This window comes from Gymnoscopelus braueri (genome assembly GCF_963280865.1).
Source record: "Gymnoscopelus braueri genome assembly, chromosome: 2".
NCBI lineage: Eukaryota > Metazoa > Chordata > Actinopteri > Myctophiformes > Myctophidae > Gymnoscopelus > Gymnoscopelus braueri.
The window spans coordinates 50,985,178-50,998,016 of NC_137604.1; the positions used below are offsets into that span (position 1 = coordinate 50,985,178).

General features: G+C 38.2%; 1 protein-coding gene across 2 annotated transcripts; it reads left to right on the forward strand.

The window, feature by feature from the left end:
• LOC308097589 (CD276 antigen homolog) lies at nt 1-11,277 on the forward strand. 2 transcript variants are annotated; one of them, XM_080445452.1, is made up of 8 exons: nt 1-471; nt 3,359-3,435; nt 3,546-3,890; nt 4,422-4,733; nt 5,095-5,220; nt 7,346-7,384; nt 8,335-8,400; nt 8,531-11,277. In XM_080445452.1, exons 2-8 carry the CDS (start codon nt 3,369-3,371, stop codon nt 8,554-8,556), a joined length of 981 nt encoding a protein of 326 aa, XP_080301578.1. In that variant the 5' UTR covers nt 1-471; nt 3,359-3,368; the 3' UTR covers nt 8,557-11,277. The 2 variants fall into 2 exon arrangements, with proteins under 2 accessions (XP_080301578.1, XP_080301579.1); XM_080445453.1 differs by lacking the exon at nt 7,346-7,384 and having other exon boundaries at nt 2-471.
• Nucleotides 11,278-12,839: the final 1,562 nt, after the last annotated feature.

A 12,839-nucleotide genomic window follows, 5' to 3' on the forward strand; every position in this document is an offset into this window, starting at 1 on the left:
CGCGGAGACTATAGACTTTCAACAACACAAAACGGCCTTTGTTTCGGTGATTAGCGAAGTAGTTTTGTTTATTTCTACTACAGTTGGAGGCGGAGCCCTCGCAGGGCTGTACACACACAGACACAGACACACACGCACGCACGCAGGCAGGCAGACACACACACACACACACACACACAATACTCGCAACTGTGTGTGCAAGGAAGCGCAAGACCAGCGCCAAACAAAGCAAACTGGAGCAGTCCAGACACTCCAGAGACACCACCAATGGGTTGCCATGAGACGCCAGGCAACTGCCAACTGGCACTAAAAACTCAAACGGAAAGCGAAAGTAATTCTGCTGCGGTAACTGTTGCAGAAGTCGCCATGTAAAGACATCAGACATCAGATAGCTCTCTCAGTCTCAGCCCTGAAGACCAAGAGGAGAAGAAGAAGACAGACATCAGTGGAGTGGCGTGGCTTTATTTCATGGTGAGTCACGATTCATGATGACATTTCTTCTTTTTATACTTGAACACTAGGCCTATAGCCCCGTTTGAAACCTCACTCAAACGAGGCAAGAACACTGCCAGCCAGCGGTGGAAAAATAACTCAAACGTTTTACTTATAAGTAAAGTAAAAGTATCAATACCGCAATGTAGAAATAGATCTGTTACAGATAAAAGTCTGGTATTCAAAATTTACTCGAGTAAAAGTACAAAGGTATTTGCATTAAAATATACTCAAGTACTGAAAGTAAAAGTACAAATTTTGCGGAATTTCAGTTTTCAGATGTATAAAACGTAATAAAAATCTGTTGAAAATAGCAGTATTTAAAGTTTTCAAATACTGACTCGTGCACAATCTATTTTTAGAAAATCGATATTTGCAATTTTGCGTTTAAGGCACGCGCGTCGCGCATTGATAGCCATGGTTCACATGACGCTCGTCGTCTGTCATGACCGTCATGGGTGATCTTCAAAATAGTGTTTGCACTTTCTCCCTTTTTGCCCCGTACTTCTACATAAACGTTCAGATTTCAAATATAAAGTGCTTACCCCATGGCCACGGATGTCGATATTTTGTACGGGCCGTCAGAAGTACCCGTATGTTCCATATTGTTCAATAAAAAGATTGGTGGACATTTTCTCATAAAGTTATAATGTATCAGAGTGCAATACACCTCCCAACCGATAGGGTCGCGTAGTTGAAAGTCTGTGGAGAAAACACAAAGAAATGGCCACCGATCGGATTAAAATGCTTTTTATTGAACAATACGGAACATACGGGTACTTCTGAGGACCCGTACATAATTGTAACATCCCTGGCCATGGGTTAAGCACTTTATATTTTAAATTTGAACTTTAATGTAGATGTACGGACCAAACAGGGAGAAAGTGCAAACACTATTTTGAAGATCATCCATGACTGTCATATAATATAAGACAGTCATGTATCAGGGCTCCAGTTGACTTGACGCAAATTCAGTGACTTCCAATGAATGATTCCTTTTTAAGTATTTCTTCTTTGGTGTTGCCTTTAGTTTGAGATAAGTTTGGCTAATATATTTATCCTACCCTGGTAATAAACCAACTGACATTGAGAAAATGCCATTTAGCATAATCATATATCAGTTGTTCTGTTGATGTAGGGTTGGTTCAGGGTTTGACAAAGCTGAAATGAAAGTTTAAGACGCAGAACTGAAAGTTCTTAAGTAAATAGACATACCTGTATTGACGCACTACACAGCAATGACCATTTCCTGAAGACGGAATGGACGGCACGGGTCTTGGTTAAAACACACAATATTCAAAAAAAAAAAAAAAAAAATCTCTTATCATGATATGTTAACAATAGTGCAGGCATAGTACTGCCTACCTGTTCAGTACCAGGTGATCATTTTGTGGCAATATGTTTTTGTTCTTGAACACACAATATTCACTGAGGAGGAATATATGAAGAAGAGTGGACACCAAATGGCCCTGAGAGAATACTCTATAAAAGAATGGGCACTCGGTAGGCTAAATATGGGCGTCAAAACAGAGTGGGCACCAATGCCAAGTTATAATATAGTCTAGGCTAGGCTACCGCCTACCTGTGATGCAGTTGTCTGACAGCAGGGGCTTTAAATCTGTCCCTTTACCATGACAGCCTGTTCGCCTTAAAAATGTCCCAGATTATCCCAAAATGTGTTGATTGATTTTGTCCTTGTATTGTGAATTTGTACTTCCATGTACTGTTGTTCTCATGTCTTACTAAATAAAGTACATCAATCAGTCCAGGGAAGTTTAGAGTTAGTTGTGTTCTAAATATCTCAGTGTTATTAAATCAACATGAATTAACTGAACCTGCCACCTCACAGACTTGTTAGCCCATGCAAAAGTATTGCAGCATCCAGGCCAGCTGGCAGACTCGATAATAAACATGTTATACTGTACCCCCACTCATATGAACGATCTATTCATATTCTGTGTTCATTGAATAGTTATTGTAGGCCTACTATGTCATCACACAAACGCACACACGCGCGCACACACACACACACACACACAATTTTAATTATTTAAGAAAGAAAAAACAGTGCGCTTCCTCTGGATGCCTTCTTAGTTTAGGCAGTGGGTGCTCAGCTATGTATACAACTCAAATCAAAAACCACCTAAGTTGAAAAATCGGCACTCCAAAGTAAATACTGCAAGACAGTGGCTCAGTTTCTCATTTTATTGCGAGAACGTCTTACAGTATTTATTTTGGAGTGCTGCTTTTTCCACTTAGGTGGTTTTTGATTTGATTTCTTTATTTGAATCCACAAATTGCAATTAATTTACAGGGAAACAAATGTAACAGGGTTGATAGTTCATGGCACCTTCTCCTCCACACAGACAAACTGCCTATAACAGCTGAAACTGAGCAATATTTAGTTGTTTGGCTTTACTCTTTGTCATGCCAGCGATTGTTAGGCCACTCGTGGTCATTTTATATACATGGCCCAGGCTTCCAAACATAAGTATGGAGAACCTACACCTGTACCCAATGTTTGTTATGATGCTCAGTAGTGTTGTTCAGAATCGTGATGGTTTATACAGAGTGGACTATGAATGTCAGGATACCAGATTGACAGATTGTATTTGGTTGGTAATACTTGCAGTCTTGCTTTGATGGTGAATTTGAAGACATCCTCCCCAGTTACAGCATTTTTGTGGGTGAGAGTAGCCTCCTAATTACAGACTGGGATCTGTAATTAGTCCATCACACACACACACGCACGCACGCACGCACGCACGCACGCACGCGCACACACACACACACACACACACTAAGGAACACAGATTTTACTCTGCACACATTAACTTTCTTTTAATTATTCTTTCTTTCACTACAGGTCACAGATCATGGCCTCTGTTGGAACATGCATGCTGTTTCTGACCATCATCCATATCAGTGCCGGTAATGATTCCGGTAAGAATTGTCCTGACGTCCAGAATTCAGATCTGACATTTTAATGTTTTTGACATGCTGCTGTTACTTAACTGTCTTTTTTCTTTCTTTTTCTCTATCTCACTCCACAGCCTTTGTAAAGGTAGACTGTGATTCTGAAAGCCATGGTCGATATGGCCAGGATTCTATCCTTAAATGTGTCATCAAAACTACAGAAGAAGCAACAGATGCAATGATCAAAGTGGTCACTTGGAAGAAAAAAGGGAATGAAAAGCCACTAGTTGTTTTTCACAAAGATCCTCAACCCACAAATGAACCACGTTTTCGGTTTTCTGAGCAAAACATGAATGGCAAAACCAGGGATGTGTCCCTGATTGTCAGCAACACTCAGATTAATGACAGAGGAGAGTATGAATGCACGGTGAGGACAGACAGTGGTTCAGCACCCCCCGTCACAATCAACCTCACTGTCACAGGTGAGAGTGCTCTATTGACCATATTGACACAGTGGCCATTTTGCTGTTACTCATACTCAGGAGTGGTGGTGGGAGGGAATTTCCCGATCATCTGCTACTGTACATGTGTTAATTGTAAATTGCAGCTGTACTCCTCCATAGAGAATAGTCTGGGGATCAGCAAATATTTTCTGGTTGGACAGTCATACTCCCCTTTCTTGGGAGTCCCCTGCCTCTGCCCTTTGTATCTGTAGCTGTGTTAACTTTCTGTTTCACTATGAAACAAATCACACAGATACAACATTTCACCTTCATTTAACTTTGCCTGACAATCTCAAAATGTGTTATAATTTATATCTTGGTCTGAATACTCAGAACACATGTGCAGCAGTATGAATACTGTATTGCGAAAATGTTTTAATTCAACAACCGTAATTGGATTAAGGTCCAACTACGCTGTTATGCTTTATGACCATGTTTACTCCACATCCTTGACACTGAACCTGGCTGGTTGTCTTCTTGTTTAACGTCCCCATGTCTTTCTATTTGCAGCCAAATACAGTGCACCAATCGTAAGCTCCATCCCTGAGAAGGATATTCCACACAATACAGAGGTGACCCTTGTCTGCAAATCTGAGGGTGGTTACCCAAAGGGTAGAATTTGCTGGTTCGATCAGAAGAAAAACAATTGGACCGGCAGCTCTCAACAGGAGGCTAAAGAGATGGACGATAAGCGCTTTATCCTCACCAGTAACCTGACTTTGCTGAAGAACTCAGTTTTCGACCACTACATATGTTCAGTGTACAACGCCAATGGAGGCGAGGATGGGAACATGACATTTGATCTTCCCTTCAAATACTCAAGTATGTTTTTTCGACTATCTTTATACAGTACAGTTACAGTATATCACAGGACAGGTGATAACGGTATATTCCTTTGTTTTGGAGACAAAGTTTCAGTTGAAGATAATTCAACTGAAATAGCTGTGACTGCCTTATCATTCTTTCCAACCCAACAGCAGTTTGCCAGGTTACCTTTCTTAGATAGAAAAACAAAACAAAAAACTCTCATGATATGTTAACAATAGTGCAATTTAATTTTAATTTTAACCAGCATCAGTTTAGAAAATGTCTGCCCAATGTGTTGATGAGTCAAGATCATAAAAGGTTTTGGCACAATGAGTTTTGTTAAAAAACATATAACAGCCATTATCACATTTTATAGGGTCAGGTCGCAGTGATCCAGAAGCGGGTGGTGATGTATCCAAAATTGTTGCTCCTGTTCTGGTCATCGGCTCATTGATTGTAGGACTCCTGATGGCATTGCTGTTTAAGAAAAGGCGTTCTAATGGTAAGTACACAAACACATCTTTGTCTGGTTACTGATATGTATTCAAGTGATGCAATAATCCATTAAGACCTGAGGCCGATTCTACAAATGCCTTCTAAATCAGTAGTTCTCAAACCTTTTCGTGCCAAGGACCCCCAAATTGATATGTATCAGAAAATGTTTTGTGCCAGGGACCTCCAGAAGAGAAGATTTGTGTAAAAGAAAATCAAAAATCAAACACTTTCAAGATTTTTCAAAAATGTTCAAAAATAGCAGATGTACAAGCTTGCAGCGCAGCACAAAGTGACGCGCTGTGAGCTTGTAAATCTGCTATTTTAGGGAGAACCACTGTTCTAAATGTTTTCTGAAAACCCTATGTTGTTATATTTATAGCTAAAATCTAAAATGACACAGATGCTTTCCCGGTTTTAACGGGTTAAAAAAGATACACAATGTGACAGAATTACATAACATACTACATTTAAGTGTAATGGTACATGTTACTTACATAAACACCTAAACACCTTTTCAGGCCGTGACCCCCAAAATAATCATATTTGAACCGGGGACCCTGATAAGCACTTGGAATGTAGGAGATGAGGCATTGAATTTAGTTTGACTCGGTTCCACAGTTAGATATTGCGAAAATAGCAAATATACAAGCTTTAAGATCGGCTATTTAAAAAAAAAATCCTCTTTCTTATATTATTTGACAATTTGGCAAATGTTTGACCAGTTCTTATAGTATAGTTTACTGATTACTTTTTATGCAGTAATGTCTTTTTCTTTTCTTTTTTTATTATTATTTAAAAAGTCTTAAAAGTCCTTAAATTATCACTTCACTGTCATCTGGGGTCTCACCTGTGGTCCTGACCCACAGGTTGAGAATCGCTAGTCTAAAACAAATGCAAGTTGTGTACAAGCTCACAAATCACTGTATTTGAAATAGGGCCAAGTGGTTTATTCATAATGTACTTTTTCCCTTTCTAGAAATGCAGTGGAGTCAAAAGTGAAATATTTGTCTTTGAAATGTAGTGGCGTCAAAGTATCCAAAAATCTAATATTCAAGTAAAGTATAGATAATGTTTTACTTAGAGCTGGACTATGTAACTTTCCTGTTCTACCCCGGATTCGAACCCGGTTTCCTGTGCAAGTGCTGACATTTTTACCATTTAGCTAATAGAGCCTGCCTGCTTGCTTAGGGGATAAATTGAATCTTGATTTTTTTTTGTTGTGTCAAGCCAGAAACAGGATTATGTAGACCGTATATTGTCTTAACATTACATTGTATTCATAAAAAAAAGTTACATAGTGCTGCTTTAAGTACAGTACTCAAGTAAATGTACTTAGTTACTCTCCAACACTGGATGCTCTTTGATAAACCTTATTTATCACATACCCAGCCTTTATCCTACCTCGGTAAGAGAACTGAAAACAACAAATCAAATCAGTGCAGCTAAAGTTCCAAGGTGGGCAGAATTGAAACAGTGAGCCACTTCTACTTAAACTAGAGCTTCAGCTTTGGATCAGCAAGATTAGATTAAGGAACTCACCATGTCAACACTGACCAAACTCAGCCATCAAACACGATTACTTGTGGATTGATTGGTAGAATTCACAGTTGAGGAGGATGAGGAATGGCGAGGCACAACAACAACATATCATCAGTGTTTTGAGACAACTCACAGACAAAATGCACATTTTACATGGAACCCAAAGGACACCAGAGGTGAATGGTCACACAGTGTTTGCCCACATGTTTTTTATAAAGTCCCTGAATTGTCAGAGGCATAGTTGTGGGCTTAAAGATAAGAGGCATACAATATCTTGAAACCTGAGACTAGTATCAACCAATCTGGGAACCCATCGGCAAAAAAAAGGAAAACTATTTTTGAGAGATTAAGTATCAACAAACCAGTTGAACTACTGTGCCATGCACTTTGCCATTTTGAACACACCAAAGGGAAGTAAATTCAAGGAGAGACAACTATCCGTTGAATACTTGACATGCCCAGTGTCGGGTGACAAAAGGTTTTCCTTGACGAGAGCTTTCTACTTTCTAGGTTTGAAGTTCCTCAGTAATATTGGTGAAATAAGCATCATAGCATTGTATACAGTGGTATCTGATATTTTCTTCCCCTATCAGAGGCCCGAAGACATTCTGCAGCACAGGCACCCCTCATGAGTATGTCTTTGTATTTAACTTGCCTGTTACAGGCCTTCAGTATTATTAATATTTATGGGTGGTGGTCTTTCAAAAAACAACGGAACTAAAACAGGAAAACATTATTTACAGTAATATTGCTGTTTGCAGGAAAAGGCTTATGTTACGATAATGATAATATTTTGTATGAGGTTATTCAATTGTCTTCAATGGCCCTTCAGTAAAAGATTACTGCTTGTTTTATACAAGCAAAAGTGAAACCAAGACCACACATTTCTCACCACAAACAAGCTTCTGTTTCCATCTGAAGCTTGATCTAACCATATTGAACTACTATGTAAAATAAATAAATCACACTGGTGATCATGTGGAGTAAAGAAGTACAGTAGAGTCCTCATGTATGTATACTGTAAAACCCTCAGTGAGAGTGTAAAGATTGACCCATAAGGGGTCGATAAGAATTAAATGAACACTGAGGATTTTACTGGGTGGGAGCAGGAGACACAGTTGTAGAAGCAAAAATCATCCAAAGCTGTCTAAGCTGAGTTAGGAGAATAGAGTACCACATTTTAGAAGCCTTTATTAATGCATTTCAACTGAGCAGGTGCTCGTCAGGACAGGACAAGAATATTTATCTGTTAAAGACTGACTCCGTTCTCATGGCTATGTAAGTAAATAATTAAGGATTGGCCTACAGTTACAGGAACAATGACTAACCTTATCATAAGGAAATTCAGTTCTGAATTCCAAAATCTAGGCATAGGACCTTTTGATCATCTTACTTGCATCTTTATCTTTCTGTGCAGGGTGATGGTTTCAAATATAAGGGGAAAGTACACATCTTCACTTCTACCCTAACTGTACTAACTTCTGTTTTTGTAACAATAGATCTCACTGCAAATTGGCGACAACTACCAGTTCTAATAAAATTGACCTCACAGTAATATGTACCAAACATTGATTTGTTACAGGTGAACCAATTGACCAAGAAGAAGATCAGCTGGCAAGCGACCGAGATTACACAGATGCAGAGATAGGTGAGCTTCTTATGTTTTACTTGTGTTCCTATGGTGACCATCATTTGACAGCTTTATAATCAAGTCTATCTTTATTACTGAAACGCAAGCTGTGTAAGGTGTAATACATGATACATCTTTCTCATCATAGGTGGAAACGACAAGCTGAAGACATGAACAGGTTGGAGGATTTCAAGTGATAATGCTTTTGTCGGCAGTTCCACAAAATGAGCACTTCCTTTTTTGTCTGTATGGGTAGAGTTTGCTTCCAGTTGTGTAAAGTAACTAAGTACATTTACTCACTGTACTTAAGTACACTTTTGAGGAATTTTTACTTTACTGGAGTATTTCCAATTTCCAATACTTTCTACTCCACTACATCTCAGAGGCAAATATTGTACTTGTACTCCACTACAATTATTTGAAAACTTTAGTCACTAGTTACTTTGTAGATTTTGAATATTAGTACAAAACACACCAACCACTTCAGCCCTAAATGTATTTCAGCCATTTGAAAATAGCAGATCTACAAGCTCACAATGTGCCGCGCTCCGACGCATTGTGAGCTTGCAGATCGGCTATTTTCAAACGATTTTTTAATACATTTTTACTTAAGTAACAAATGTGAGTACTTTTTCCACCACTGTTTTTTTCTCACTCTCCTCATCAAGTTGTATGCAACCAGAACACTTTCTCACATTTATTTACTGAAGAAATCAGTTTGTTAACTCAGTTGAATGAGTTAAACTCCACTGAAATGTTCTCTTAGTAATTCAAATGTGTTTGTCATATGTACATTTTTACTTTGCTTGAGATCAGCATATACATTTATACATAGTGACAGTGCCAAGCATAGCGGCAGTGGAGGATTCATAGTCATATACTGTATACAGTACAGTACATAAAGTGATCATGCCTGTGTGGCCACATTGTTGCCACTTGTAATTGTACCTGCCTCTTCTATACTCAATGGTTTATTCCTACCAGTGGTGGAAAAAGTACTATATATTTTTTACTTAAGGAAAAGTATCAGTACTGCAATATAATACTCTGATACAAGTAGAAGTCCGGAAAAATGTACTTGAGTAAAAGCACAAAAGTATTGGCATCAAAATGTACTTAAAGTACTAAAAGTAAAAGTACTCATTGTGCAGAATGTCCCTTTTCAAGTAATCAAATGTATACAAATCTTTTGAAAATAGCAGATCTACAAGCTCACAATGCGCCGCGATGCGACGCATTGTGAGCTTGTAGATCGGCTATTTTCAAATGGCCGAAATGTATACATAGGGCTGAAGTGGTTAATGTATGTTTTGTAATAATAATCAAAATCTACAAAGTAACTAGTAACTAAAGTTTTCAAATAATTGTAGTGGAGTAAAAGTACAATATTTGGATCCGAGATGTAGTGGAGTAGAAGTAAAAGTATTGGAAATTGGAAATACTCAAGTAAATTACAAATACCTCAAAATTGTACTCAAGTACAGTACTTAAGTAAATGAACTTAGTTACTTTCCACCATTGATTCCTACATTGTAGAGTGCATGCTTACAAGCCATAAGATTTCCCCAAGCCATAATGTTGTGAAGCAGGTGTAGAACCATCATGTAATGCATGTATGCTAGGGAGATGTTTAGAGATGCTGAAGAACCAAAAAATCTATGAATGTGAATATGTGCTGAACACATTGAAGTATAATACATGCATACACATTTCAGTAAGCACTAACATAGGGTATAACATACAATATATTGTCCTGGCAAGCTAATTTCTGAAGTTCTCAGAATTGAGATCCTGTTTAGTATCAAATCTCGGTTCTCCATTTCACATCAGATGGAAAGTCCTCAACTTGCACCACAGGCCACACTTCCATCACTTGATCATCACTGTTTTTTAGGACATGGAAGTGAAATTGCCTAACGGATGCATTTCATCCTGGTCAGTGGTCAGACTGGTCACTGAAGTAGCCATTATGTAACACTGCTCATCAATTGTGGTGCCAAATAAGCTGCTGTGTACTATCACAGTATACGCTTATGCAGGGATTTGAGCCTGACCTATTTTAACTGGTTTCATTCTTCTCTACTGCTGAATAGCACTGTATCGGGTTTAATGTACAGGGTAGATAGGGTCTTTGTAGAATATAAACGCTGTTATGAGGCCTACTTATTTCCTTACTGGTCATCGAGAAGCATTGCTTACTGTAAACAATGTCTAAACAAAGCGAAAGTGTGCTTTGGTAACATTTTATAGCAACTCTGAGCAAAGGTTTATGATTAATCAAACTTTAACAACCGTGTAAAAAGAAATGATTAACTTTTTGGGAGAAAAAGACTGCAGGGGCAGCGCTCATATGTTTTTGTCCTTTTATAATGTGCGTAGTTTGCATTTTCTTAATGTTCTCTATAAAGTTTTATGAACTGCCTTAATTTGGTTCCATTTGTACGCTCTCAGAGTTACAGACCCATAACGGTCCATTTGGTTCCTATCCATCGTTTAGCTGGGGACCCCCTGGAACCCCCTCAAGTACCCCTGGGGGTCCCCGGACCCCACTTTGAGAACCAATGACTTAAAGGACTACTTCACCCATTTTCAACCTATCTTCATACTGTATATAATTGGTCCTCACTAATGCTGCTCATTATAAGATGGCACCATTTCTGTCTATTCAGTCCAGTGAGGATGTCACAAATAAACCTTGCCTTGACTTGTTGACTAAAGCAAACCCAATACGGTTTGTATTTACTGTTTGCTGTTTGTAATACTGTATTTTCATTACTGTATTTTTCTGTGTTCTATGAAACTATCTAAATCCTGTAAAGATTTGATCAGCACAACTATACATATTTTCAAATTTTGTTGACATTGAAAATAAAGACTTGTATAATAAGAATGTAACCCATGACTGACTTCCTTTTTCTTGGTTTGGTTGGGGAAATGTTTTTGCTTACATAACATTCAGATGACAGGATGTCATTTGAGGTAAATTACAGCAAGCAAAACAAACTAAAGTGAAAGGTGAAGAGTGTAGAACATTTTCCTGGTCTGGAATATTAATTTATGTTAAATAAATGCCATATATAATAGTCACAGTTGTCATTGAGACTGTCCAACATGTTCTAAAAAATATTGAATTATTGCATCTTACTGTAATTTATCGTATCTTAAATATAATATGCATGTGATGATTACAATGCAGCTCTGGTTTGTTGCAGTGATGACATATCACTGATCATAATCGAAAACCAACTTAGTTTAAATACCAAGTTGGTTTACATACAGTAGCATAATTTAAGTGATTATTAATGACACCACCTGTAAGATGCAGAATGTGAGATTACAGGGATGATGTGCAGCATTGGGTCCACCTTACCTGCCAGAATAAGAATCAGATTTATTGTCACATCACAGATATACATAACGGTGTATGTTTTTTCGTACAAGCTCCATTATCATCTTAGCCTGATTATCAGACAGAAGCTGCGTGTCAAGAGGAGCACACTCAGAGAGTGGGCGGGGTCTATGGTCAGGAACCAGGCTATTATCATCTACAAGCTCGCAAAGTGTTGCGTTGTGAGCTTGTAGATTTTTTTTCATATAGCCTAATTATGCATAGGGCTGAAGTGGTTAATGCATGTTTTGAAATAATAATCAAAATCTATAAAGTACCTAACTAACGTTTTCAATAGTAAAAAATAGTAAAATTACAATATTTGCCTCTGTGATGTAGTGGAGTAGAAGTAAAAGTATTGAAAATTGGAAACACTCCAGTAAAGTAAAAAAAAATCCTCAAGTACAGTACTTGGGTAAATGTACTTAGTTACTTTACACCACTGTGCACACCAAATATGTGGGGCACATCATTACAGATCAAATGTCTGATGATGATGTGTATATAGGCAGCGCCATATATTATAATTATGCTCAATTTCTCAAGGTTACATGTTGGCAAGAACATTCTACATGTTTGTTCTGTCCATTCCATAGGTATACTGCCCTCTGGTGGGCCAAGTTTAAAAGGGTGAGCATCAGCCAGGTTGGCTAATGACTGTTATAATATGTGGATAATAGAAACCCTAGGTGGTGTATGGCAGGCCTGGCCACTTTAACATTTAATCAGTGGTGCAGTGCAAGTAAGTTGTTTTGTGATGCAGAAGTCACTTTCCAGGCTTTATTGAGAAATCTGATGTAGAAATGTATTATAATGACAACATAATGATTTTCCGAATGCCCATTATCATGCTGCTGTCAAATCCTAGTTTTTGTAGATCTAGTGTAATTAGTCAAATAAACGTAGATCTAAAATCAAATATAAACATTTTAAAAATGGTGCCCGGTGCTCTCAGGGACCCCACTGTTCCGATTACTGGTCTAGTCATCCCTGTGGCAGTGGAAACATTGATATAAGGCAGGGGTCTTCAACGTTTTTCAGGCCAAGGACCCCTTAGCTGAGAGAGAGA

Bases quoted from the DNA above. Each gene is read 5' to 3' on its own strand.
- LOC308097589 (XM_080445452.1), top strand. From the start codon at position 3,369: ATGGCCTCTGTTGGAACATGCATGCTGTTTCTGACCATCATCCATATC. The intron at 4,734-5,094 runs GTATGTTTTTTC...CACATTTTATAG, and splicing joins TCTTCCCTTCAAATACTCAA to GGTCAGGTCGCAGTGATCCA. The intron at 7,385-8,334 runs GTATGTCTTTGT...GATTTGTTACAG, and splicing joins AGCACAGGCACCCCTCATGA to GTGAACCAATTGACCAAGAA.